General features: G+C 41.4%; 1 protein-coding gene across 3 annotated transcripts in view; it reads right to left on the bottom strand.

Annotated features, from left to right (window-relative positions):
- Nucleotides 1–22,205, bottom strand: part of LOC106583055 (AMP deaminase 2) — a 58,912-nt gene extending 36,707 nt beyond the window's left edge. Inside the window, exon 1 of one of the 3 annotated variants that reach the window (XM_045705356.2) lies at nt 21,663–22,205. In XM_045705356.2, coding sequence (XP_045561312.1) covers nt 21,663–21,672 — 10 coding nt within the window. In that variant the 5' untranslated portion in view covers nt 21,673–22,205. Of the gene's footprint in view, nt 1–9,620; nt 9,819–21,662 lie in introns of those variants that run through there. The other 2 variants (XM_045705353.2, XM_045705354.2) reach the window with 2 other exon arrangements.
- Nucleotides 22,206–26,564: the final 4,359 nt, after the last annotated feature.

Below are 26,564 nucleotides of genomic sequence, written 5' to 3'. Positions count from 1 at the left end.
AAGGCCTGATTGGTGGAGTGCTGCAGAGATGGTTGTCCTTTTGGAAGTTTCTCCCATCTCCACAGAGGAACTCTGGAGCTCTGTCGGATTCTTGGTCACCTCCCTGACCTAGGCCCTTCTCCTCCGATTGCTCAGTTATGGCCGGGCGGCCAGCTCTAGGAAGAGTCTTGGTGGTTCCAAACTTCTTCTGTTTAAGGACGATGGAGGCCACTATGTTCTTGACCTTCAATGCTGCAGAAATGTTTTGGTATCCTTCCCCAGATCTGTGCCTCAACACTGTCTCTGAGCTCTACGGGCAATTCCTTTGAATTAATGGCTTGGTTTTTGCTCTGACAGGCACTGTCAACTGTGGGACCTTATATAGACAGGTGTGTGCCTTTCCAAATTATGTCCAATCAAATGAATATACCACAGGTGGACTCCAATCAAGTTGTAGAAACATCAAGGATGATCAATAGAAACAGGATGCACCAGAGCTCAACTTCAATTCTCATAGCAAAGGGTCTGAATACTTATGTAAATAAGGTAACTGTTTTTTATTTTTAATACATTTGCAAAAATGTCTAAAAAACTTTTCGCTTTGTCATTATGGGGTATTGTGTGTAGATTGATGAGGAAATATTTGTATTTAATCAATTTTAGAATAAGGCTGTGTCAAATTGTGGGAAAAGGGGTCTGAATACTTTCCGAATGCACTCAGGGAAGTTGAGGTTATTTCCCCTCTTCAGATAAATTTGTAATTGAAGTTGTTAGGTTTATGTTCCATCCGACATCCTGATATTACCAAGTTCTGACCACTAGATAGAGACAGTTCGACCAAATCACAAAATAACATATTGGTTTCCTTACCCTGTAAGCAGTTTATGGACAAGGTATGACAGCAATCCATGCTTTGTTTTGTTGTCCAGTTTCAAAATGTATGGACAACAAAACCAAAGCATAGATTGCTGTCATACCTTGTGGCACAAATGTCCAAATCATTATAAAGCACACTATATATAGAAAAGTATGTGGACACCCCTTCGACTATTTCAGCCATACCTGTTGCTGACCGGTGGATAAAATCAAGCGCACAGCCATGCAATCTCCATAGACATACATTGGCAGTAGAATGGCCTTACTGAAGAGCTGTTACTTTCAACATGGCACCATCATAGGATGCCACCTTTCCAACTAGTCAGTTTGTCACATTTCTGCCCTGCTAGAGCTGCCCCGGTCAACTGTAAGTGCTGTTATTGTGAAGTGGAAACGTCTAGGAGCAACAATGGCTTAGCCCTGAAGTGGTAGGCCACACAAGCTCACAGAACAGAACCGCAGAGTGCTGAAGTGCATAGCGCATAAAAGTTGCCTGTCCTCGGTTTCAACACTTACTAATGAGTTCCAAACTGCCTCTGGAAGCAACATCAGCACAAGAACTGTTCATCGGGAGCTTCACGAAATGGGTTTCAATGGCCGAGCAGCCGCACACAAGCCTAAGATCACCATGCGCAATGTTAAGCGTCGACTGGAGTGGTATAAAGCTCGCCGCCATTGGACTCTGGAGCAGTGGAAACACGTTCTCTGGGGTGATGTATAACCCTTCTGTCACGCCCTGACCAGGTGAACTCTTCTATTTTGGTCAGGGTGTGGCATTTCTATAGTTTATTTTCTATGTTTTTGGTATAGCCTTGCTTTGGGGCATATTTCTATGTTGGGTTCTGTCGATTCCCAATCAGAGACAGCTGTCACTAGTTGCCTCTGATTGGGGAATCATATTTAAGTTCCTTTTCCCCCCACGATGTTTGTGGGTTGTTGTCTCTTTTTGTTGGAGCAGTAGCGATACGTTTATTCTCTGTTTTGACCGTGTTATTTCAGTCTGTAATAAATAACATGAGTTCGCTCCCAGCTGCGCCTTGGTCCACTTCTTCCTTCCTGCACGACGATCGTTACACCTTCACCATCTGGCAGTCCAATGGATGAATCTTGGTTTGGCGTATACCAGAAGAACGCTACCTGCCCGAATGTATAGTGCCAACTGTAAAGTTTGGTGGAGAAGCAATAATGGTCTGGGGCTGTTTATCATGATTCGGGCTAGGCCCCTTAGTTCCAGTGAAAATAAATCCTAACGCTACAGCATTCAATTACATTCTAGACCATTCTGTGCTTCCAACTTTGTGGCAACAGTTTGGGGAAGGCCCTTCCTGTTTCAGCATGACAATGCCCCCGTGCACAAAGCGAGGTCAATACAGAAACGGTTGTCGAGATCGGTTTGGAAGAGCTTGACTGGCCTTCATAGAGCCCTGACCTCAAAACTGTCGAACACCTTTAGGATGAATTGGAATGCCGATTGCGAGCCATGCCTACTCGCCCAAAATCAGTGCCCGACCTCACTAATGCTTTTGTGGCTGAATGGTAGCAAGTCCCCGCAGCAATGTTCCAACATCTAGTGGAAAACCTTCCCAGAAGAGTGGAGGCTGTTATAGCAGCAAAGGAGGAACCAACTCCATATTAATGGCCATGATTTGGGAATGAGATGTTCGACGAACAGGTGTCCACATACACTACATGACCAGAAGTATCTAAAAACCTTTTGTGTAACTCAATGATGTTACTTATAGATGATTTGGATATGAAGCGCAAACATGCTAATATACAGTGAGCTCCAAAAGTATTGGGACAGTGACATTTTCTGTTGGTTTGGCTCTATATTCCTGAACTATGTTCAAGTGCAGACTGTCAGCTTTAATTTTGGGCTATTTTCACCAATATCGGGTGAACCGTTTAGAAATTGCAGCACTTTTTGTACATACTCCCCCCATTTTAGGGGACCAAAAATATTGAGACAAATTCACTTATATGCGTACTGAAGTAGTCGAAAGTTTAAGTGTTTGGTCCCATATTCCTAGCACATAATTATGGCAGCCCCCCGCACCTCTCTGATTCAGAGGGGTTGGGTTAAATGCGGAAGACACATTTCAGTTGAATGCATTCACAAATGACTAGGTATCCCCCTTTCCCTTTCCAATGATTACATCAAGCAAATATCCCCCATCAAAATGCTAACCACCCTAGTTATTGTAATGGTGAGAGGTTAGCATGTTTTGGGGGTATGATATTTGTGCATCTACCTTTCTCACTCATCATTATTTACAATTCATTCAGGAATTATCCATAATCATTCAGGAATTATCCATAATCATGGTAGCATCCACATTCATTTAGAAGTGTTAAGAAACATATTCTATTCTTATTTACAATAAAAGTGACTCCAAAATGTCACGATCCTGTAGGACCTTATATAAATTACATCATGGGTGATTCCACACCAGGATAGCTCGGAAATATTTTTGGTATCAGATTGTTCTGGCAATTCTCACATATACTGAACAAAAATATAAACACAACATGTAAAGTGTTGGTCCCATGTTTCATGAGCTGAAATAAAATATCCCAGAAATGTTCAGTATACACAAAAAGCTTCTCTCAAAAAGTGTGCACAAATGTGTTTACATCCCTGTTAGTGAGCATTTCTCCTTTGCCAAGATAATCCATCCACCTGACAGGTGTGGCATATCAAGAAGCTGATTGAACAGCATGACCATTACACAGGTGCACCGTGTGCTGGGGGCAATAAAAGGCCACTCTAAAATGTGCAGTTTTGACACACAACACAATGCCACAGATGTGTCAAGTTTTGTGGAAACGTGCAATTGATATTCTGACTGGAGGAATTTCCACCAGAGCTGTTGCCAGAGCATTGAATGTTCATTTTTCAACCATAAGCCACCTCCAACATTGTTTTAGAGAATTTGGCAGTACGTCCAGCTGGCCTTACAACTGCAGACCACGTGTAACCACGCCAACCCAGGACCTCCACATTCGGCTTCTTCACCTGCGGGATCGTCTGAGACCAACTGCCCGTACAGCTGATGAAACTGCCGGTTTGCACAACTGAATAACCACTTTACACCACACACAGAGACGAGTACAAAGCTCTCCCTTAACCTCCATTTGGCAAATCTGACCATAATTATATCCTCCTGATTCCTTCCTACAAGCACAAAGTAAAGCAGGAAGTACCAGTGACTCGCTCAATACGGAAGTGGTCAGATGAAGCGGATGCTACAGGACTGTTTTGCTAGCAAAGACTGGAATATGTTCCGGGATTCATCCAATGGCATTGAGGAGTATACCACCTCAGTCACCAGCTTCATCAATAAATGCATCGACGACTTTGTCCCTACAGTGACCGTACGTACACTACCGTTCAAAAGTTTCGGGTACCTTAGAAATGTCCTTGTTTTTTTAAAGAAAAGCACATTTTTTGTCCATTAAAATAACATCAAACTGATCAGAAATACAGTGTAGACATTGTTAATGTTGTAAATGACTATTGTAGCTGGAAACGGCTGACTTTGAATGGAATATCTACAGTTGAAGTCGGAAGTTTACATACACCTTAGCCAAATACATTTAAACTCAGTTTTTCACAATTCCTGACATTTAATCTTAGTAAACATTCCCTGTCTTAGGTCAGTATCACCACTTTATTTTAAGAATGTGAAATGTCAAAATAATTGTAGAGCTTTTATTTCTCTCATCACATTCCCAGTGGGTCAGACGTTTACATGCACTCAATTAGTATTTGGTAGCATTGCCTTTAAATTGTTTAACTTGGGTCAAACATTTCAGGTAGCCTTCCACAAGCTTCCCACAATAAGTTGGGTGAATTTTGGCCCATTCCTCCTGGCAGAGCTGGTGTAATTGATTCAGGATTGTAGGCCTCCTTGCTTGCACACACTTTTTCAGTTCTGCCCACAAATTTTCTATGGGATTATGGTCAGGGCTTTGTGATGGCCATTCCCATACCTTGACTTTGTTGTCCTTAAGCCATTTTGCCACAACTTTGGAAGTATGCTTGGGGTCATTGTCCATTTGGAAGACCCATTGGCGACCAAGCTTTAACTTCCTGACTGATGTCTTGAGATGTTGCTTCAATATATCCACCTAATTTTCCTACCTCATGATGCCATCTATTTTGTGAAGTGTACCAGTCCCTCCTGCAAAAAAAGCACCACCACAACATGATGCTGCCACCCCCGTGCTTCACGGTTGGGATGGTGTTCTTCGGCTTGCAAGCCTCCCCCTTTTTCCTCCAAACATAACGATGGTCATTATGGCCAAACAGTTCTATTTTTGTTTCATCAGACCAGAGGAAATTTCTCCAAAAAGTACGATCTTTGTCCCCATGTGCAGTTGCAAACCGTAGTCTGGCTTTTTTATGGCGGTTTTGGAGCAGTGGCTTCTTCCTTTCAGAGCGGCCTTTCAGGTTATGTCGATATAGGACTCGTTTTACTGTGGATATAGACACTTTTGTACCAGTTTCCTCCAGCATCTTCACAAGGTCCTTTGCTGTTGTTCTGGAATTGATTTGCACCAAAGTTCGTTCATCTCTAGAGACAGAACGCGTCTCCTTTCTGAGCGGTATGACGGCTGCGTGGTCCCATGGTGTTTATACTTGCGTACTATTCTTTGTACAGATTAACGTGGTACCTTCAGGCGTTTGGAAATTGCTCCCAAGGATGAACCAGACTTGTGGAGGTCTACAATTTATTTTCTGAGGTCTTGGCTGATTTCTTGTGATTGTCCCATGATGTCAAGCAAAGAGGCACTGAGTTTGAAGGTAGGCCTTGAAATACATCCACAGGTACACCTCCAATTGACTCAAATTATGTCAATTCGCCTATCAGAAGCTTCTAAAGCCATGACATGATTTTCTGGAATTTTCCAAGCTGTTTAAAGGCACAGTCAACTTAGTGTATGTAAACTTCTGACACACTGGAATTGTGATACAGTGAATTATAAGTAAAATAATCTGTGACTTGCCAAAACTACAGTTTGTTAACAAAACATTTGTGGAGTGGTTGAAAAACAAGTTTTAATGACTCCAACCTAAGTGTATGTAAACCTCCGGCTTCAACTGTATGTAGCCTAAGAAACAAGGTTCATGAAATCAATAACTTGCTATCAACAGAAATCATTCATATATCTCTGAAACTCACTTAGATAATTCCTTTGATGACACGGTGGTAGCAATATATGGTTATAATATCTACGGAAGAGACATTGCGGTTTATACTCAGAGTCATATTCCTGTAAAGCTTAGAGAGGATCTCATGTCAAATGCTGTCTAAGTAACATGGCTACAGGTTCACCTGCCTCATCTAAAGCCTATTCTTGTGGGAAGTTGCTATAGACCACCAAGTGCTAACAGTCGGTATCTGGATAATGTGTGTGAAATCCTTGATAATGTATGTGATATCAACAGAGAGGTATACCTTCTGGTATACCATGAAAAAGGAACCACTCTCAATGGCCTCTCCCTCTCCCAATGTGACTGGACATATTTGTATTTTGAGTGAACGCATCGCAGTAGAGTCAAACCGACCCCTGTGTGACATAGCATCGCTTGGATAAACAGCCAGAGGGGCCATTGTCATGGTGAGGGCTGTGATGATAGGAGATAAAGGGCCCCTATCACTGTGCCCTGTCCAAGCCCACTGGGGGAGATATGGAGGGGCTGGAAGACGTGCTGTCCCACTCCCAGCCAGGCTGTCCTCTGATTAACCATCCTGGCCACACAGAGAGAGGTGGAGGGAGATCAGGGGCCCCCAGCCCGGAAGGCACCATCTTTTTATCTTAATAGCCGCACCATGCCGACTCCGCTACAATGTTTTAAGGATCATACAAAACTGTTTTTGGAAACTTAAAGCAAATAATGTTGATAAAGAATCTGCTTAGCTACATCAGGCACTCGTGATTGATTCAGCCTATTATTTTGGGAAGTTGCTCTAGACCACCAAGTGCTAACAGTCAGTATCTGGATAATGTGTGTGGAATCCTTGATAATGTATGTGATATCAACAGAGAGGTATACTTTCTGGGTGACCTAAATATTGACTGGCTTGCATCAAGCTGTCCACTCAATAAAAAGCATCACGCATCACTCAATAAAAAGCATCACTCAATAAAAAGTATTAACCATATCCTTTCTAATGCTGCAGAAATCTGTTCTAAAACAGTATCCACACCCACTGGATAGCCATATCTAAGAAAACCAAAGTTCCAAAGACAGGTCCTAAAATAGTGTATAAGCGATCATACAAGAGGTTTTGCAATGGTACGCATGTTGAAGATGTGAAAAATATTTGTTGGTCTGATGTGTGTAATGAGGAACATCCTACCGCTGCATTTATGAAATTGCTTCTTCTGGATACTGACAGGCAAGCGCCTATAAAGAAACTGACTGTTAAAACGACCCAATCCCAATTACTGAGGTTGGTAACGGAATACATTGCGACTTCTATTTGCCACATCTTCAATCTAAGCCTAAAAGACAGTGTGCCCTCAGGTCTAGAGGGAAGCAAAGGTAATTCCGCTGCCCAAAAATAGAAAAGCGCCCTTTAATGGTTTAAACAGCAAACCAATCAGCCTGTTACCGGTGCTTAGCAAACTTCTGGACAAAATCGTATTTGACCAAATGCAATGTTATTATATAGAATGACTGATGAAGATTGTGGGAGCTGTTTTGTTGGACTCCAGTGCTAGCTTTGATCATAACATATTGATGAAAATACTTCGGTGTTATGAATTAACATCCTCTGCCTTACAATGGATGGACAGTTACCTATCCAATAGAACACAGAGGGTTTTCTTTAATGGAACCCTCTCTAATACAAATTTGGTTGAGTGTGATGTACCGCAGGGCAGCCAGCTTGGACCATTATTGTTTTCTGTGTTTACTAATAACCTTCCATTGACATTGAATAAAGCCTGTGTGTCCATGTACGCTGACGACTCAACAGTATACACATCGGCTCCAACAGTAAAATAAATAACTGACATCCTTAACATTGCACTCCAGTGATTTTTAGAATGGGTAACTAGCAATAGGCTGGTGCTAAATATCTCAAAAAGAAAAGCATAATTTTGAATAACGTGCCTATTGAGCAAGTTGAAGAGACTAAATTGCTGGGTGTCACCCTAGATAGCCCACTATCATGGTCAAAACATATAGACTCAATGGTTACTAAAATGGGAAGAGGTCTGTCCATGATAAGGCGTTGCTCTACTTTCTTGATATCTCAGTCAACCAGACAGGTCCTACAGGTTCTAGTATTGTTGCACCTGGAATACTGTCCAGTTGTGTGGTCAAGTCAGGTGCGGCAAAGGAGGACATAAGCAAATTGCAGTTGGTCCAAAACAGAGCAGCACGTATTGAGCTTTGATGTACACAAAGAGCGAATGTCAATGACATGCATGTCAATCTCTCCTGGCTCGAAGTTGAAGAGAGATTGAGTGCATCACTGTTGGTCTTTGTCCAAGGTGTTGAAGGTACCGAACTGTCTGTTCAAGCAGTTGTCACACAGTTCAGACACTCATCGGTACCACACAAGACATGCAACCAGAGGACTCTTCACAGTCCCCAGGTCCAGAACAGAGGCTGGGAAACACACAGTATTAAATGGAACTGTCTGCCACCTCAGGTAACTAAAGCTTTGAATAAGACCATATAAAAATAAAAGAACACCTTACGGCATGACTGGTACAGCGAAGAGACACACAGACATTTTTATACATTTTGTATTGTATTTTGCATTGTATTATGTATGTGATACGTGATTGGGATAGGACAGTGATATTTGGTTGTCCCGCCTGGCTATCATAAGATGAATGCACTAGCTGTGGGTCGCTCTGGATAGGAGCGTCTGTTGAATGGCTAAATTGTAATGTAAATGTAGTGCTATGTATGTATATTTATATGATGTATTTTATTTGTTGTGTTGTTTCCTGTTTGGACCCCATGGTGAGGGCTGTGATGATAGGAGATAAAGGGCCCCTATCACTGTGCCCTGTCCAAGCTCACTGGAGGAGATATGGAGGGGCTGGAAGACTTGTGTCATGCACTAACGATAGTGTCCATAAGAGTACATTCTTGAATTTAAAAAAAGGACTGTGTGCAAGGAGGGCCTTTAGGTTCAAACACTGCTTTGAACTTCTCTCCTTCAAAGCCTCTCCCACACTAGAGTCCAGCATCATCAGCAGGCCAACCAAGTCACTACTCCTATACTGAGTTGCTACAGTGGGTATTACTGGGAGATTCAGTACCTTAATGCTAAAGCAAGGATAAAAACATCACACTTTTAATCAATCTGTCTGGCGATTCCATCTGCTGCTGTTGGTGAATAACAACCTTGATTAGGCTATTAGAAACAATCAAGCAAGCCACATTCCATGATTACCCATGCATTTACCAAGCATGTCTTTTTTCAAATAAATACAGAAGGAAAATCCCTTTTTACAGTACTTTGTACTACATGCTCTTCACAGTCAGTGTAATACAGTACAAGTCAAAACTCCCATTAGAACGTAGGCCTAATAAACAAACTCATCCCCCAAAAATGGAGTATCAGAGAAAGAACATTAAGATATCCACTTCTGTTTTTCTTTAACATTGAGTGCCTTCACACAACTACACTAGCAAATGTGTCAATTCGACTCCAGATGTGCACCCCCCTTTAACCCCTGCATTCCTTTACTCCTCTCTCTGGGAACCCCTGCACCCACACCTCTCCACTCACCAGGGCTGGTGGTGCTCTGCAGACTCCCTCTCTTGCGCAGTGGGGATTTGGGCTTGAGCTTCCCTTGGCACTCGCTGGATGAGGATGACATCTTGCTGCCTGTGCTCCTGTGACAGCCGGAGCAGAGTGAGACAGAGCTGCAGAACAGCCGGCAGAGAGGAGCAACTGTGACACTAGCACTAGCTCTAACACTAGGGGGACTTTTTATGCAGCTGGATGGCAGGGCCCATCCCGGGCCTGTGGAAGCCCCTCTACAGGGCTGGTTCCTCCCCCTGCCCCGCTGGGCCCCATCCTCCTCAGTTTCCCCAGCAACCATGGAACGAGCTGACGAGAGCCAATGCGGAGAAAGACAACGGAAGAGGAGGACATTGCAGTTTAGAGTCTCTAGTGCAGTCAGTGTGACAGGAAGTAGGCCCTGAGAAAGACACACGACTACACCAAGGCAGACATGGTACAGTACAGCAGCACCAACAAGAGCACCAGAAAGTTTTTTTGGTCTTCTAAAAATAAACATTTATGACAAATATCGTTGATCGGTTGTTAAATAATACAAACAAAAAATGGAGGACACAGCTGGAAGCCAAATGAGAGAACTTAAGGTGGTGTGGGAGAATCCAACACAGAGTGCTTTATAAGCAGACTAGTAGGCTCACAAGCTCCTTTCCTGGAAAATCTCTCTGGGGAGAGAAGGCAGGCAGGCAGGCAGGCAGCCCATCCAGGGCAGAGGGGTGGATGAAATTCTTGGATTATGAAATTATGAAATTATGGATTATAAATACCCTGTGATGACGCAGAAAAAGCAAGATACCTTTCCTGGCAGGCAGGCCAACTCAGCACTCCATGACATGCTCCAAACTTCCTGCCATGTCAATACACTGTCATCTAGTGCCAAATCACCCTACTGCCCTGTGTCCTGCAAGAAACTGAGCCATACAAGCAATGAGAAGTGTAAACTCATTCCAGTGCCAGAGAAAACAATTATGATAATTATTAATTGTTCTCATGTCATATACAGAGAATGTTGACAACATGTCAACATCAGAAAATCATGTCAACATCAGGCAATGTCATGAGCAACAAGACTGAGCGGGCTCCTGAGTGGCGCAGCGGTCTAATGCGCTGCATCTTAGTGCTTGAGGTGTCACTACAGACACCCTGGTTCGAATCCAGGCTGAATCACAACCGGTCGTTATTGGGAGTCCCATAGGGCGGCGCACAATTGGCCCAGCGTCTTTTCTTTAACATTGAGTGCCTTCACACAACTACACTAGCAAATGTGTAAATTTGACCGTCATTGTAAATAAGAATTTGTTCTTAACTGACTTGCCTAGTTAAATAAAAAAATGTTTTAACAAGACAGGAATTCACACAGATAAATCAACAGTTTCTCTCTCTCAGTCCATATAAGAACATCCTTTACACAGAAAGGTAGATTATCAAGACTAGAGGTCGACCGATTATGATTTTTCAATGCCGATACCGACACCGATTATTGGAGGCCCAAAACAATCCGATACCGATTCATTGGCCGATTTTTATATACAGTTGAAGTCGGAAGTTTACATACACTTAGGTTGGAGTTATTAAAACTCGTTTTTCAATCACTTCACAAATTTCTTGTTAACAAACTATAGCTTTGGAAAATCGGTTAGGACATCTACTTTGTGCATGACACAAGTAATTCTTCCAACAATTGTTTACAGACAGATTATTTCACTTACTTCACTGTATCACAATTCCAGTGGGTCAGAAGTTTACATACACTAAGTTGGCTGTGCCTTTAAACAGATTGGAAAATTCCAGAAAATTATGTCATGGCTTTAGAAGCTTCTGATAGGCTAATTGACATAATTTGAGTCAATTGGAACTGTACCTGTGGATGTATTTCAAGGCCTACCTTCAAACTCACTGCCTCTTTGCTTGACATCATGGAAAAATCACAAGAAATCAGCCAAGACCTCAGAAAATAAATTGTAGACCTCCACAAGTCTGGTTCATCCTTGGGAGCAATTTCCAAATGCCTGAAGGTTAATCTGTACAAACAATAGTATGCAAGTATAAACACCATGGGACCACGCAGCCGCCATACCGCTCAGGAAGGAGACGCGTTCTGTCTCCTAGTGATGAACGTACTTTGGTGCGAAAAGTGCAAATCAATCCCAGAACAACAGCAAAGGACCTTGTGAAGATGCTGGAGGAAACAGGTACAAAAGTATCTATATCCACAGTAAAACGAGTCCTATATCGACATAACCTGAATGGCCGCTCAGCAAGGAAGAAAGAAGCCACTGCTCCAAAACAGCCATAAAAAAGCCAATCTACGGTTTGCAACTGCACATGGGGACAAAGATCGTCTGATGAAACAAAAATAGAACTGTTTGGCCATAATGACCATCATTATGTTTGGAGGAAAAAGGGGGAGGCTTGCAAGCCAAAGACCACCATCCCAACCGTGAAGCACGGGGGTGGCAGCATCATGTTGTGGGGGTGCTTTGCTGCAGGAGGGACTGGTACACTTCACAAAATAGATGGCATCATGAGGTAGGAAAATTAGGTGGATATATTGAAGCAACATCTCAAGACATCAGTCAGGAAGTTAAAGCTTGGTCGCAAATGGGTCTTCCAAATGGACAATGATCCCAAGCATACTTCCCAAAGATGTGGCAAAATGGCTTAAGGGCAACAAAGTTAAGGTATTGGAGTGGCCATCACAAAGCCCTGACCTCAGTCCTATAGAACATTTGTGGGCAGAACTGAAAAAGCGTGTGTGAGCAAGAAGGCCTACAAACCTGACTCAGTTACACCAGCTCTGTCAGGAGGAATGGGCCAAAATTCACCCAACTTATTGTGGGAAGCTTGTGGAAGGCTACCTGAAATGTTTGACCCAAGTTAAACAATTTAAAGGCAATACTACCAAATACTAATTGAGTGCATGTAAACGTCTGACTCACTGGGAATGTGATGAAAGAAATAAAAGCTGAAATAAATCACTCTCTACTATTATTTCAGTGGTGATCCTAACTGACCTAAGACAGGGAATTTTTACTAGGATTAAATGTCAGGAATTGTGAAAAACTGAGTTTAAATGTATTTGGCTAAGGTGTATGTAAACTTCTGACTTCAACTGTATATATTTGTAATAAATGACAATTACAACAATACTGAATTAACAATGAACACTTATTTTAACTTAATATAATACAAAAATAAAATCAATTTTCGAAACGTTCAATTTGGTTTAAAAAATGCAAACTGTGAACTATGCCACCAGTGGCTAGTGGCTCTTATACAGGCCAGGTAACTTACACTACAAATCATCCCAACTCTGTGGAATGTGGAAAGTAAAAGTGCAATATGTGCCATGTAAAAAAGCTAACGTTTAACTTCCTTGCTCAGAACATGAGAACATATGAAAGCTGGTGGTTCAATATTCCCAGTTCTTCAAAATTCCCAGTTAAGAAGTTTTAGGTTGCAGTTATTATAGGAATTATAGGACTATTTCTCTCTATACCACTTGTATTCCATATACCTTTGACTATTGGATGTTCTTATAGGCACTTTGCATCCCAGCATTGCTAAGAGCTGCTGTTTGAATGAATGCTTACAAGCCTGCTGATGCCTACCACCGCTCAGTCAGACTGCTCTATCAAATATCAAATAATATACTTAATTATAATATAAACACACAAAAATGCGAGCCTTTGGTCATTAATATGGTAAATCCGGAAACTATCATTTCAAAAACAAAACATTTATTCTTTCAGTGAAATACGGAACCGTTCCGTATTTTATCGAACGGGTGGCAACCCTAAGTCTAAATATTGCTGTTACATTGCACAACCTTCAATGTTATATCATAATTATGTAAAATTCAGCCAAATTAATTACGGTCTTTTTAGGAATAAATGGCCTTTCAACAGTTGGCAACGAGCCAGGCGGCCCAATCTGCTGCATATACCCTGACTCTGCTTGCACTGAACGCAAGAGAAGTGACACAATTTCCCTAGTTAATATTGTCTGCTAACATTCATTTCTTTTAACTACATATGCAGGTTTAAAATAAAATATACTTGTGTACTGATTTTAAGAAAGGCATTGATGTTTATGGTTAGGTACATTACTGCAACGATTGTGCTTTTTTCTCGAATGCACTTTTGTTAAATCATCAAGTTGAAGTAGGCTGTGATTTGATGATAAATTAACAGGCACCACATTGATTATGTGCAACATAGAACAAGTTAGTTAACCAAGTAAGATCATCAACCATGTGTAGTTAACTAGTGATTGTGAAGATTGATTATTTTTTATAAGATAAGTTTAACGCTACCTAGCAACTTACCTTGGTTCCTTGCAGCCACAAGGTCCTTTTGATGCTGCACTCGCGTAACAGGTGGTCAACCTGCCACGCAGTCTCCTCATGGATTGCAATGTAATCGGCCATAATCGGCGCACAAAAATGCCTATTACCGATTGTTATGAAAACGTGAAATTGGCTCTAATTAATCGGCCTTGCCGATTAATCGGTCGACCTCTAATCAAGACTGCACTGTGATTCAAGAGAAATATATATGAATATCTGTGATGTGAGGACAATGTGTTGAAATGGATAATCACTGACAACAAATTGCAAAAGACGTAGAGGCATACAAAGGAATACAATGTAAAGACCACCATCTAGTGGTAAGAAGACATGACTACATCAAAGGACAAACCATTCTTTAGTGAAAATCTCTGAAGGACAGTATACCAGTCGTGTTCACCGGCTTTGTTCCAAGGTTGACCTATGATAGAAATGTTGAACTTGACACGCAATTCTTGACACCAAAAACGAATGTGACAATCAATAATTTAACTGTCGATAATACAGTCACTTGTCAATAGAACTGTACAAAGAAACGTCTTATTAAACATTCAGACTGAGTGGCAACTTCCCGAAAAGGTAAAAAGGGTGGTTTCAGAGGAGTAAAAAGCAACTACAGCAGGCTGTGTGCAACATTCCAATAAATCTGACCCAGTTTTTAGAAAAGGACTGACTTCTCCCCCTCTCCCTTCCTGAGGTGTAGCTACATGGCTAGAAACAGAGGCCTACATTTTTCCCAGGGAAAAAAATACATCACCCAAAAGCCCCAAGTCTATGGCAGGCAACCAAGACAAATGATGCCAACACTATCTAACAGTCCTTAACCTGAGAATGGGGGGATTGTTATTGGGAATTCCTCCAGTTCTTATTCCTTCCTCTGTGCTTTTCTTTCAGGCTCGACAAGAACTGTTACTTGCTTTGCTCTCAGGAACAGGGCACCATTGAAAATAGTGATTACTGGGGTAGCGGTAAGGATGGAGGTGGATCAACTGAAGTCGAAAATTCCCGGTGTCTGTGAAGCCCGTCATTTGGTGCGACTCAGACCTGGTGGCGAGCGTGGTGAAATAGAAGAGTCACCGTCTGTCCTTTTGAGTTTTGATGCTAAGTCTTTACCTGACTAGTAATGCTAGGATATATCAGTTATCCCGTACAAGCTTTTGTGCCAAACATACTACGGTATTTCAGGTGCCAAGCTTATGGTCATGTTGCAGCAGTGTGTAGGAGGGAGATTCCTAGATGTGAGAAGTATGTATGAGGGCATGAGACAAAGGAATATGTAGTATCGGTGAAAGAAGCGGGATGTGTTAAATGTAGGGGTGCCCATGTTGCTGGGGATCAAAAGTAGTGTTGTCACAATACCAACATTTTACTAACGATATGATACCAGGCCAAGTATCATGATACCGAGTAGTATCAAAATACCGTTGGGGGGAAAAAATCCAGATTGGCCTAATGTCCTGTTCACCCCATCCCCGACACTTGTACCTGTTTTCTAAACGTTATGCACATGTGCTACACAAAACACCTGTCACTGATATTCACACTTCTACTCAATACAACACATATTGAATTTAACTGCACACTGTTTAATAGAATACTGCATAGAATGGTTCATTTGCTCATATTTGCAAAGGCCTACCTGTGATTTTGCTGGAGGAATGAGAGTAAGGAAATATTCATGCTTAATGACCTGCATGTCATTGTGTCAATATGGGGAAAGCACTGCATGGAACCTTTACTCTTCAGTTAACACACACACACACACACACACACACACACACACACACACACACACACACACACACACACACACACACACACACACACACACACACACACACACACACACTCTCTCCATCACTCTCATAAACACACACCACTCTCTCTCCCACAAACCATTCACACTGCTCCCAACTTTAAAAACATTAGGCACCAAACAGAATGTAAGGAGCACCAGAAAGAGATAGATGTTTTATAGTTTAGGCTTACATTAGGCCTATATGAATCCTACCTTTGAAGCACACCTCATGAGTAGCAGATCATTTTCCTTCATTCCTGTGCCAATCAAATTTGCCTTGACCTACTGTCAAGTTACCAGGTTGTTAGATAGCTTGGTAACTGAACAACGCTGTTGTCAAAACAATAATTAGAGGCCTGGGATTAGTTTAAAAACAGCCTGTGACATGGTTTGTGAAATTATATCAAATGCATGCAAAATCACACAGGAAAAAAAAAGGTAGCTCCAGTAATAGGAGTCATATTATTTTTTTAACGTTTGAGCTAGAGACAAGCCGTTTCCTTTATGTAAAGCTGCAAGCATGAATGTTGCAAAGCTGTGGGACAGCGAACTTGCAAAGCCTATCAGACTGGCCTGTGTATGGAGCGATTTCAGTGTAAACATAAATAGTATTTGAATTCTAGAATTTCACATTTGTATTAGGATATTGAATTTGAATATCATTTTCTTAATAAAAAAATCATAAAAATGAATTAATTGAACTTATATTTCATTATTTGAAAGTGAATTGAGCGAATATTGCATTCAGTTTTAATACTAAAATTAAATATTTATATATTCAGTATGGTAGATATTCATTGTCTGTGTATCAAGTTTACAAACTATAATTTCAAGTTTATCAAAGCTTCATATATTCAACTTATCATATTCAGTTTTCAAATTCAGTTCTCTAAATTCAGATTCAAAACCAGAGACAACATCCTGGTACTTTGCCAGCAAGGAAAGGTAGAAGAGAACAGATAGAATCAAACTGTTACTGTGATAAAACAGAAGCTTCTGGTGGTTTCTGAAACTGATGTGGCATGTTTAATTTATTTTCTTCCCATGAATTTGGCTCTAACGTTTGAACCGTTTTGCTAAGACCCTGGAACATGGACGTGCCTTCTGTTTCCCTCTATGATGATCACAGGCCAAGTTAGAAGGGAGTGTCACAAAAACCACAGTTTGGCCCCCATAAGAATATACAGTAAGTAGTTGAATAGCCCTGTTATAGCCCTTCTAAGGATAGCTTTTTCACTCCATATTTAATCTTGCTCTTGTGACTGACTGGGTTCGAACCAGGTCTCCTGCATTTTACAAGACTGTGTTAGCACACTTAGCTAAAGCCTATAGGGATAAGTTCAGGTCATTCATTTAAATGACGACACGCTGCTTGCTATAGGGCGGCAGGTAGCCTAGCAGTTAAGATTGTTGGGCCAGTAACCGAAAGGTTTCTGGTTCGAATCCCCAAGCGTATTAGGTGAAAAATCTGTTGAAGAGCCCTTGAGCAAGGCACTTAACCCTAATTACTCCTGTATGTCGTTATGGATAAGAGTGTCTGCTAAATTACAAAAATGTAAATGCTTAACAAGTACAGCTTCCCCCTGATTCAGCTCATACCAACTCTGCCTCACAAACACACATGACCACCCACCTGAAGTGTTCCAACCCACCGTGCTATTGAAAAAGGCCTTCTTCAATTGCTCAAGGGGAGACACTGAGTGAGATTCACAGATCCCCATTAGCATTCACCCCCTAAACTCACTCCCCAGAGACCCCAGTGGTTGAACAAGTGCAACTGTAGATCCAGGTCCAGTGGCTCCATTGTAAAGGCTTCACGCTGCCTGCTTGGTGAGTACTGCTCCCCCCTGATTCAGCTCATATGGAGACTCGAACTCAGGACTTCTAACCACCCTCTGGAAGCATTCCAACACATCGTGCTATTAAAAAAGGCATTATTTAATTGCGCAAGGGGTGACACTTCAGGCTGATGAGTGAGGTTCACAGATGTCCATCTGCTACACTAATAACTAAGATCCAACAAGGTTACTCATCAAAAGAGCGTAGTTTGGGGATCCATGCTTATGTGATGAGAACCTTGCCTGAGACCTGAAGACATGTTAGTTTGACATGTTTTAGTTTGTGTTAGACGTGTTAGTTTCAAGTCTCCAGCAAGGGTAGTCATTATAAGGTTAACATGTGACTTACTAGGTCAAGACTGTTGAGCTAAAGCCTAGGCATTGGTCCTGTGACTTGGATGGGTCTCAAAGGTGGGTGAAGTGTAACACAGGTGTTTCGGTGATCACGCTCGTGTGATGAGTAACATGTCTGAGACCTGAAAAGTTGCATTGTCTGGTACCCAGGAGACCTGGGTTAGAACCCCATCGATCAATCTAACACAAGTCTTTAGGTCTCTGGCAAGGTTGCTCATTACATAAGCATGGATCACCAAACCACCTCTGTTGCACTCTCATTAAATGGGGTGCACAGATCCTTCTGCTTCTATTTGCCTCAGAAAGTGTTGTTGTGCAGTAGGCCTGATATTCGAACCCAGTTGGGTATATTGGTGCCATGATCACTGAGTATGAGGTCAAAGTGGGGTGAACTGTGACTGAGGTGGTTCGATGAACCACGCTCTTTTGATGAGTAACCTTGCTCGACGCATCCCTATGGGCTTTAGCTAAGTGTGCTAACACAGTCTTGTGACATGCAGGAAACCTGGTTCGAACCCAGTCAGTCACAAGAGCAAGATTAAATAGGGAGCTGAAAAGCTATCCTTAGAAGGTCTATGACATTGCTATTCAACTATATTCCTATGGAGGCCAAATTGTTTTTGTGACACTCCCTTCTAGTACGGCCTGTGATCATCATAGGGTGGAACAGAAAGCACGTCCATGTTCCAGAGTCTTAGCTTTCAGGAATGTGGTCATAATAGTTTATAGCCAAAACGGTTAGAATGCTAAAGCCAAATTCATAAGAAGAAAATAAATTCAACACGCCACATTGGCTTCAGAAAGCCCCAGAAGCTTCCGTTTACCACAGAAAGCGTTTGATTCTATCTGTTCTTCTCTACCTTTCATGGGTGGCAAAGATGTTGTTTGGAATCTGAATTTAGAGAACTGAATTTTAAAACTTAATGTGAATGCATTTGAGAAGTTGAATATATGAAAATTCGATAAACTTGAAATTATAGTTTGTAAACTTGCCACACAGACAATGATTGCAAAATCTACCATTCTGAAACTGAATACATAAATATTTAATTTAAATATTCAAATTTAATTTGAAAACTGAATGCAACATTCACTCAACTTAGTTTCAAAACATGAAATACAAGATCAATTTATGAATTCAATGATTCAATTTGTGCATTACAAATAAAAAAATATTATATTCAAATTCAATATCCAGGCACTTGTCATCTCCCGTCTGGATTACTGCAACTCGCTGTTGGCTGGGCTCCCTGCCTGTGCCATTAAACCCCTACAACTCATCCAGAACGCCGCAGCCCTTCTGGTGTTCAACCTTCCCAAGTTCTCTCACGTCACCCCGCTCCTCCGCTCTCTCCACTGGCTTCCAGTCGAAGCTCGCATCCGCTACAAGACCATGGTGCTTGCCTACGGAGCTGTGAGGGGAACGGCACCTCCGTACCTTCAGGCTCTGATCAGGCCCTACACCCAAACAAGGGCACTGCGTTCATCCACCTCTGGCCTGCTGGCCCACCTACCTCTGAGGAAGCACAGTTCCCGCTCAGCCCAGTCAAAACTGTTCGCTGCTCTGGCACCCCAATGGTGGAACAAGCTCCCTCACGACGCCAGGACAGTGGAGTCAATCAGCACCTTCCGGAGACACCTGAAACCCCACCTCTTTAAGGAATACCTAGGATAGGATAAAGTAATCCTTCTAACCCCCCCCCCCCCCCCCCCCTAAATGATTTAGATGCACTATTGTAAAGTGGTTGTTCCACTGGATATCATAAGGTGAATGCACCAATTTGTAAGTCGCTCTGGATAAGAGCGTCTGCTAAATGACTTAAATGTAAATGTAAATATCCTAATACAAATTCAGAATTATGGAATTCAAATACAATTTCTGTTGGCACTGAAATCGCTCTATACACCATGTGCTCTTGGTTATACCAGGGATGAAATTATATACAATGTATGCTATGAACTTTGCTTGCTCTGCACGCTGCTCCAATATATTAAATGGGGCGGCAGGTAGCCTAGTGGTTAGAGCGTTGTTGATTGAATCCCAAGCTGACAAGGTAAAAATCTGTCCTTCTGCCCCTGAACAAAAATAAGAATTTGTTCTTAACTTACTTGCCTAGTTAAATGAAGGTTAAAAAAAAATAATTGAAATGTAAAAATAGAAGACTGATCAAGGTCTGCATCCACCCTCGCCACCATTGCTAATTATTATTGGACCAGCGCATGCAAGAGACTAGTTGCTGTTGCTTAACAATTTTTTACAGAATTTTAAAACAAAACTGACTTTATAAACATTTTATAACAGGTGCCAGCGGGCCGAAAAATTTGCCAGTATCATACGAAACGGTATTATGGTATTCTAAAATGTTGGTATCATAAGTATTGACATTTTGGTACCGTGACATTACAGTAGTACCGGTATATTGTGCAAGTGTCCTGTGCTGGAGAGGCAGGTTGAGGTTGCCAGAGTCAGAGTTGTACAGTGTCTGATAAAATAATTTATATGTTTAAAGATAATGATTAAATAATTCTACCCTGAAACGTAACCATTAGGGATTATAGTTTATGTAGCATGTATAAGGAATAATTAAAGTATTAAACATAAGTCCAACTAGGTTGGACTGGGAGGGAGATAAATGTGTGTGTATGTGTGTGCCGAAGAAAATACCGAGAACAATTAAAACTGTGTTTGACTCGACCTAGCTAGAACTCTGAGAAACTTATGATAGGACAGGGAGTACTTCTCAAGGCTTCTCTAATCTCGGGGGAATGGAACTGTTGGCTGGGTAGTGATACACAGGGGTGAGAACTCTGGAGAAGGATACAACTAACCTATTGTTCGTGTGTATGTATGTGCGTAGGATATCTACTGTTTGTGTGAAGGTAGGTGCCTAAGTAAGGAGCCAGGTATAAAATGGATGTCTTTGTATTATGGACTTCAGAGTACCCTCGTGAATAAACATTTTGACTATTGTGACTCTTGTCTGTTTCATTCAACCAGAATCTTACAAAATCTGGGTTGCAGACTGAGTAGATTAATTGAAGTTTATGAACATTGATAACGAAATTCACATAACAGTGTCCTATGCTATACCAGTGAAGAAAGCTAAGGATGGGTCAACGGTGAGGGATCCTAAGAGGCTCCCGGTGAGTAGTAGATTTTTTGCTAGTACAGATAGGCCTACAAATGAAATGTGCTTTAGTAACTGGGAACTCTGGAAAAAAACGAGCTCCAGCTGAGAAAAATCTATTTGAACGTCATCCAACTCGGGAACTCTGGCCTCTCTTTCTAGAGCTCCGAGTTTCCGGCCTGAAGATCATTAAACGCGCCATATTACTAGTGGGAAACACATATATCATCCCTGAGCTCCAACTTCTCCCACATGCTGACCCCTGACGTCACCTAAGGAAATAGCCTCAACAGCATTTTCAGCAGTTAAATTTAACAACAAAACATGATTTAGAAAAAGCAATCTATTCATGTGGTTTTTGAACACTAATTTGTTTACAGGCATGATAGCCACACTTTTGGTTTATGGATGAAGCAGCTTGGCCATTAACCAATCGGCGTTTTTCAATGAGTTCAAAGTATGCATCCAATTTGAATTTACGACGTCACAATTGATAATTACCACCTTCCCACCTTGTTAAGAATGCAGCATAAAACTCAGCTGAGCTGCTGTCTGTGTACTTACCACCTGCCATGGTTGAGGCCTGTCTCAGCTCGAAGAGAAGATGCAGAAAGTTGTAGCACTTGTCTTGCCTAGGAAACAACTGATAACCTTGCTGTAGCTGACAGTTTGTTTCTCTCCGACGTCCCGAATACAGTTGTTTTCACTGGCAACTTCGCTAGCCAGCAAGCTAATCGTTTTTTTCAAAACAAAGATCTTTGGAAATATTCCAGAAATGTGAACTTATTGTCTAACTAAGTAGCTATATTGCTACAATAGCTATTTGCTAGAGTAAATACATTTACCATCCGAATGTATATATCTCGTTAGCTAAACAATTGGATCATTTCTAAATTGCTGTCTTCGTTTCGTGAGACTCATTGACATTACAGGCTTTGCTGCACTTTGACGGATGGGACTTTTGACCGAGAGGAAGAGGTTTGTTGCTCACCATAGCGAGGAGTTTTTGTGAAGGAGGTCAATGAGAGAGTGTCGAATTTGGTTAACAGTAAATGTACTGGTTTATTTGATCGAACGCACGTTTCACAATATTTGGGTTGTTACGAGTGTACTGACGTAAGTAGGACACGTGATATCCCGGCAACTTTGAGTAAAAACTCGGAGTTGTGCCTGGTCGTCACTAGTTACCACAGCCACAAAGTCATACACCCCGCCTATTTCTACAATTTGATTTTCTTAAAATTTGATTTTAAACGTTGACCACACTGCTAACCTTATGCCTAATCTTAAATTAACACCATTGATGGATTAGCATGTTTGTTTTTTCGTGAACTTTTACGATATAGCCAAGTTTGACTTTGGCTGAAGTAACTAGTGGAAACCGTTCCTGTTGTTCACACGCGTATCTGACCTCGCATTGGCTAGAATGGTCCCACCTGATCTAGGCTTCTCCGGATTCCCTTCCATTTTTGAAGACATTTATTTTCATTGTAGAGCAGGCACCAGAGTATCTGGTCAGTATAATCAAATCAAAGTTATTGGTCACATACACGTGTTTAGCAGATGTTATTGTGGGTGTAGCGCAATGCTTGTGTTTCTAGCTCTGACAGTGCAGTAATATCTAACAATTTCACAACATATACCCAATACACAACATATACCCAATACTAAGTAAAGTAATGGAATTAAGAATATATAACTATATGGACGATTAATGTCAGAGTGGCATTGACTAAGATACAGTAGAATAGAATACAGTATATGTAAACATATTTAAAGTGACTAGTGTTCCATTTATTGATGTGGCCAGGGATTTCAAGTCTATGTATGTTGGCAGCATCCTCTAATGTGCTAGTGATGGCTATTTAACAGTCTGATGGCCTTGAGATAGAAGCTGTTTTTCAGTGTCTCGGTCCGAGCTTTGATGCACCTGTTCTGACCTCGCCTTCTGGATGATAGCGGGGTGAACAGGCAATGGCTCGGGTGGTTGTTGTCCTTGATTATCTTTTTGGCCTTCCTGTGACATCGGCTGCTGTAGGTGTCCTGGAGGGCAGGTAGTTTGCTCCGGGTGATGCATTGGTCAGACCACACCCACCCTCTGGCGAGCCCTGTGGTTGCAGTTGCCGTACCAGGCGGTGATACAGCCCAACAGGATGCTCTCAATTGTGCATCTGTAAAAGTTTGAGGGTATTAGGTGCAAAGCCACATTTCTTAGGCCTCCTGAGGTTGAAGAGGAGCTGTTGCGCCTTCATCATGTGTGAGTGCATGTGCAAATTCACAAACTTTTTTTTCGTTTTTTGGTGAGATGTGAATCCACATATTCAAGCGTCCACCTCAAGTCACCCTCAGATGAACTAAAGTAGTTAATCATGAACTCTGTGTCCTAGGGGCAGTTGGATGTGCATTTATCCAATCACCCTCTTACTCCTTACTCAAAGGTCTGACTGGCTGACTTGTCACTCAGGTGAGCAGAGAGGGTGGAGCTATTCTGAAAGAGAGGTGAACTAGTATCATTACCCTTGTTTCCTGCTACTGTACAACCAACACTGCACTACACCTCATAACCAGCACCCTTCTCACAGTTAGTGGCCATCTGCTGGCCTAAACTGTGGCCCAAGATTTAACAGGGTTCTCTGGATAATCTTATCAACAGATCAGCTGCACCAGGCCAATCCCAGGATGCAGCAGGAAGGACAGAGTCAAAGCTTGAAGGGTCAGAATTAGAAAGGGACTATGGAATTGGAGGATGCCCTAATTAGCCGCCCGTTTTACTCTCTGAAGCGTTTGTGGGGGCCTAATTTCCCTGCAACCCACTTCTAGCCATGAGACCATGTGACGTCAGATAAGATCTCTCTCAAAATTTCTCTCTTTTTATCTCTTTTTTTGCAGGTTGGGCAATCTCATAGTATCTGCAGGCAGGGGCGAAAATCTGATATCAACTTTGGAGGGGACAATTACATTACATTTTCTCAAGAGCAATTCCTGAGGGGGACACCAAAAGTAGTGCTGTAACACATAGCCTACGTTTAATATGGTAAATGTATATTGAGGAAAGAAATAAGGTGTTTGCCGTACTCCTAACTACCGGTACCCAAAACTACACAACTAATCACAACAGCAATACCATTGCCTTTAACAAATCTTAGTTCAGTCACCAGTTTAAGTTGAGAGTGGGGGTATCCATGGCATTTTCCAATTATGTTCCTATTTTACAAGTTAAAAAAATTGAGAACCTTTCATAATGTTGCCAAACAAAGACTCAACAAACTTACCTGAGACTCCCTGTCTCTGCCAGTCTGTCCCTGCATATCTGTCCCCAACTCTGCTGTCTGTGTGCCATCTGTTGCCTGCTCTGCCTAATGACATCATTGTGAAACATTTCCATTAGAATTTCATTTCTTTCTTATGAACATTTTATCAACTAGTCTTTGAGATATTAGGCTACTAGGGTTTTTACTTTGCGTATTGGTGTACTGAAAAATACTCTGATGTCCGTCTTTTTAATTTTTCTGCCATTTTTCTACCTGGCTGGCTGGCTACACACACACAGTATGTAGGTTATTTACAGTAGGGGATGGGCTTCTATCATCTTATCTTCTATCATTCTATATGGGCTTCGATCTAAAAGGTAGCTAGCAAATGTGAAACGGATTGCAGTGACAAGAGTTGACAGCTGTATGAGTTCACCATTTACACAACATATGCTGCAACCTTTTGTAATTTTAATCGTTTGTTTCATATTGGCTGGCTTCTAACAATAGCTGAATTTGCAAAGCTAGCGAGCACCAATTCAGTGGTGTTTGCTATAATCTTTGCTACCCGGGTTATTAAATAAAGGTGTAATAAAATATATAAATAAAAGTTCCCTTGCGACAATTTAGCTTTTGCAACGAGACCATTAAATATATTTAAAACAATGGTTGAAGAGAGTGTAGTTCTGTTCAGTTTATTGCTAACCTTATCACAGGGACTTTGAAGCACTAACTTACATGCATGCTGATCTTGGAATAAATTGACGATAGCAAAGATTCCATCTTTGACGACGCCACATAAATGGAATAGGTACTAGCTAGCTTAATAGTTAATATTTGCGCGCTAGCTCTGCATATTCAGCTAGTGTGTGTGCGCGATTGACTGGATTAACCTCACGTCAGTTACGTGCATTGAGTGCCTTTCAGACAGTAGATACGACCTCTACGTTACCTCGCAAGCTAAGGAACTGGCAGTGGATCAAACCATTGTGAGGCAAAGGGTGGGGGGGTCGCAATCTTTTGAAACTTAAAAACGAGCAATTAAGTGTCTATAATCAGCACAATTGCTTTCATTGCGTATTATTAATATTATTTAAATTACATAGTTATGTTTCAGTGATATATTGGGGGGGACAAATCATATTTTTCCCAGGATGGGGGGGTCGTGTCCCCCCCGTCCCCCCCGGGATTTCCGCCCCTGTCTGCTGGTGGAAGGGCCAATATCTTGCTTTTTCTTCATGCAGCAAAGTTAGAGCCCACTACCTAGCTAACCACAACTAGTGCCACACCATTTGAGTTTGTCCACATCACGGTTATTATAGTAAACTTAAAGTTAAACTAAAATGATTTATTGAACTGAAATAAATTAATTAACAAATCCGTTTGAAAAACGAAACTATACTGAAACTAGTATATTTAATTCCAAAACTAACTAGAAGAAAAACACTCATGTATGTTCATTTATTTATTTTTCACCAACATTTTTATAATTACCGTAATTTCCGGATTATTAAGCGCACCTGAATATAAGCCGCACCCACTGAATTCAATGTTTTTTATTATTTTGAACATAAATAAGCCGCACATGTCTATAAGCCGCAGGTGCCTACCGGTACATTGAAACAAATGAACTTTACACAGGCTTTAACAAAACACGGCTTGTAACAAAAATAAATAAGCTTTAACGAAACACGGCTTGTAAAAAAAAAAAATAGGCTTTAACAAAACACGGCTTGTAACAAAAAATAAAAAATTTGCAGTAAGCTTTAGTTGTCTTTTTGCAATGAGTCAATTCCTCACGCTGCTGTTTCCAACGTCTTATCATCTAATCATTAAGGCCAAGCTCCCGTGCAGCAGCTCTATTTCCTTTTCCAACAGCCAGATCAATCGCCTTCAACTTGAAAGCTGCATCATATGCATTTCTCCGTGTCTTTGCCATGATGAGGGTGACAAAATGACTACCGTAATCAGAATGATGGGAAGTTTGAGAGCGCTCAATTTAATCTAAACAGTAAACAAAAAAGTTGTTTGACCTTAACCCGTTCGGCAATTTCATTGGTCTAATGAAAGCTTCATGCCGCCAAAAAACTGAGCACGTCACAGAATGTTTTTTTTTGGAAAACAAAAATTGAAAGCGGGAAAAATCCATATATTAGCCGCGTCATTGTTTAAACCGCAAGGTTCAAAGCCTGGGAAAAAAGTTGCGGCTTATAGT

This window comes from Salmo salar, chromosome 22 (genome assembly GCF_965601325.2).
Source record: "Salmo salar chromosome 22, fSalSal1, whole genome shotgun sequence".
Classification (NCBI taxonomy): Eukaryota; Metazoa; Chordata; class Actinopteri; order Salmoniformes; family Salmonidae; genus Salmo; species Salmo salar.
Note: the sequence above shows the minus strand (reverse complement) of the source record. Positions and strands in the feature narration are given on the sequence as shown.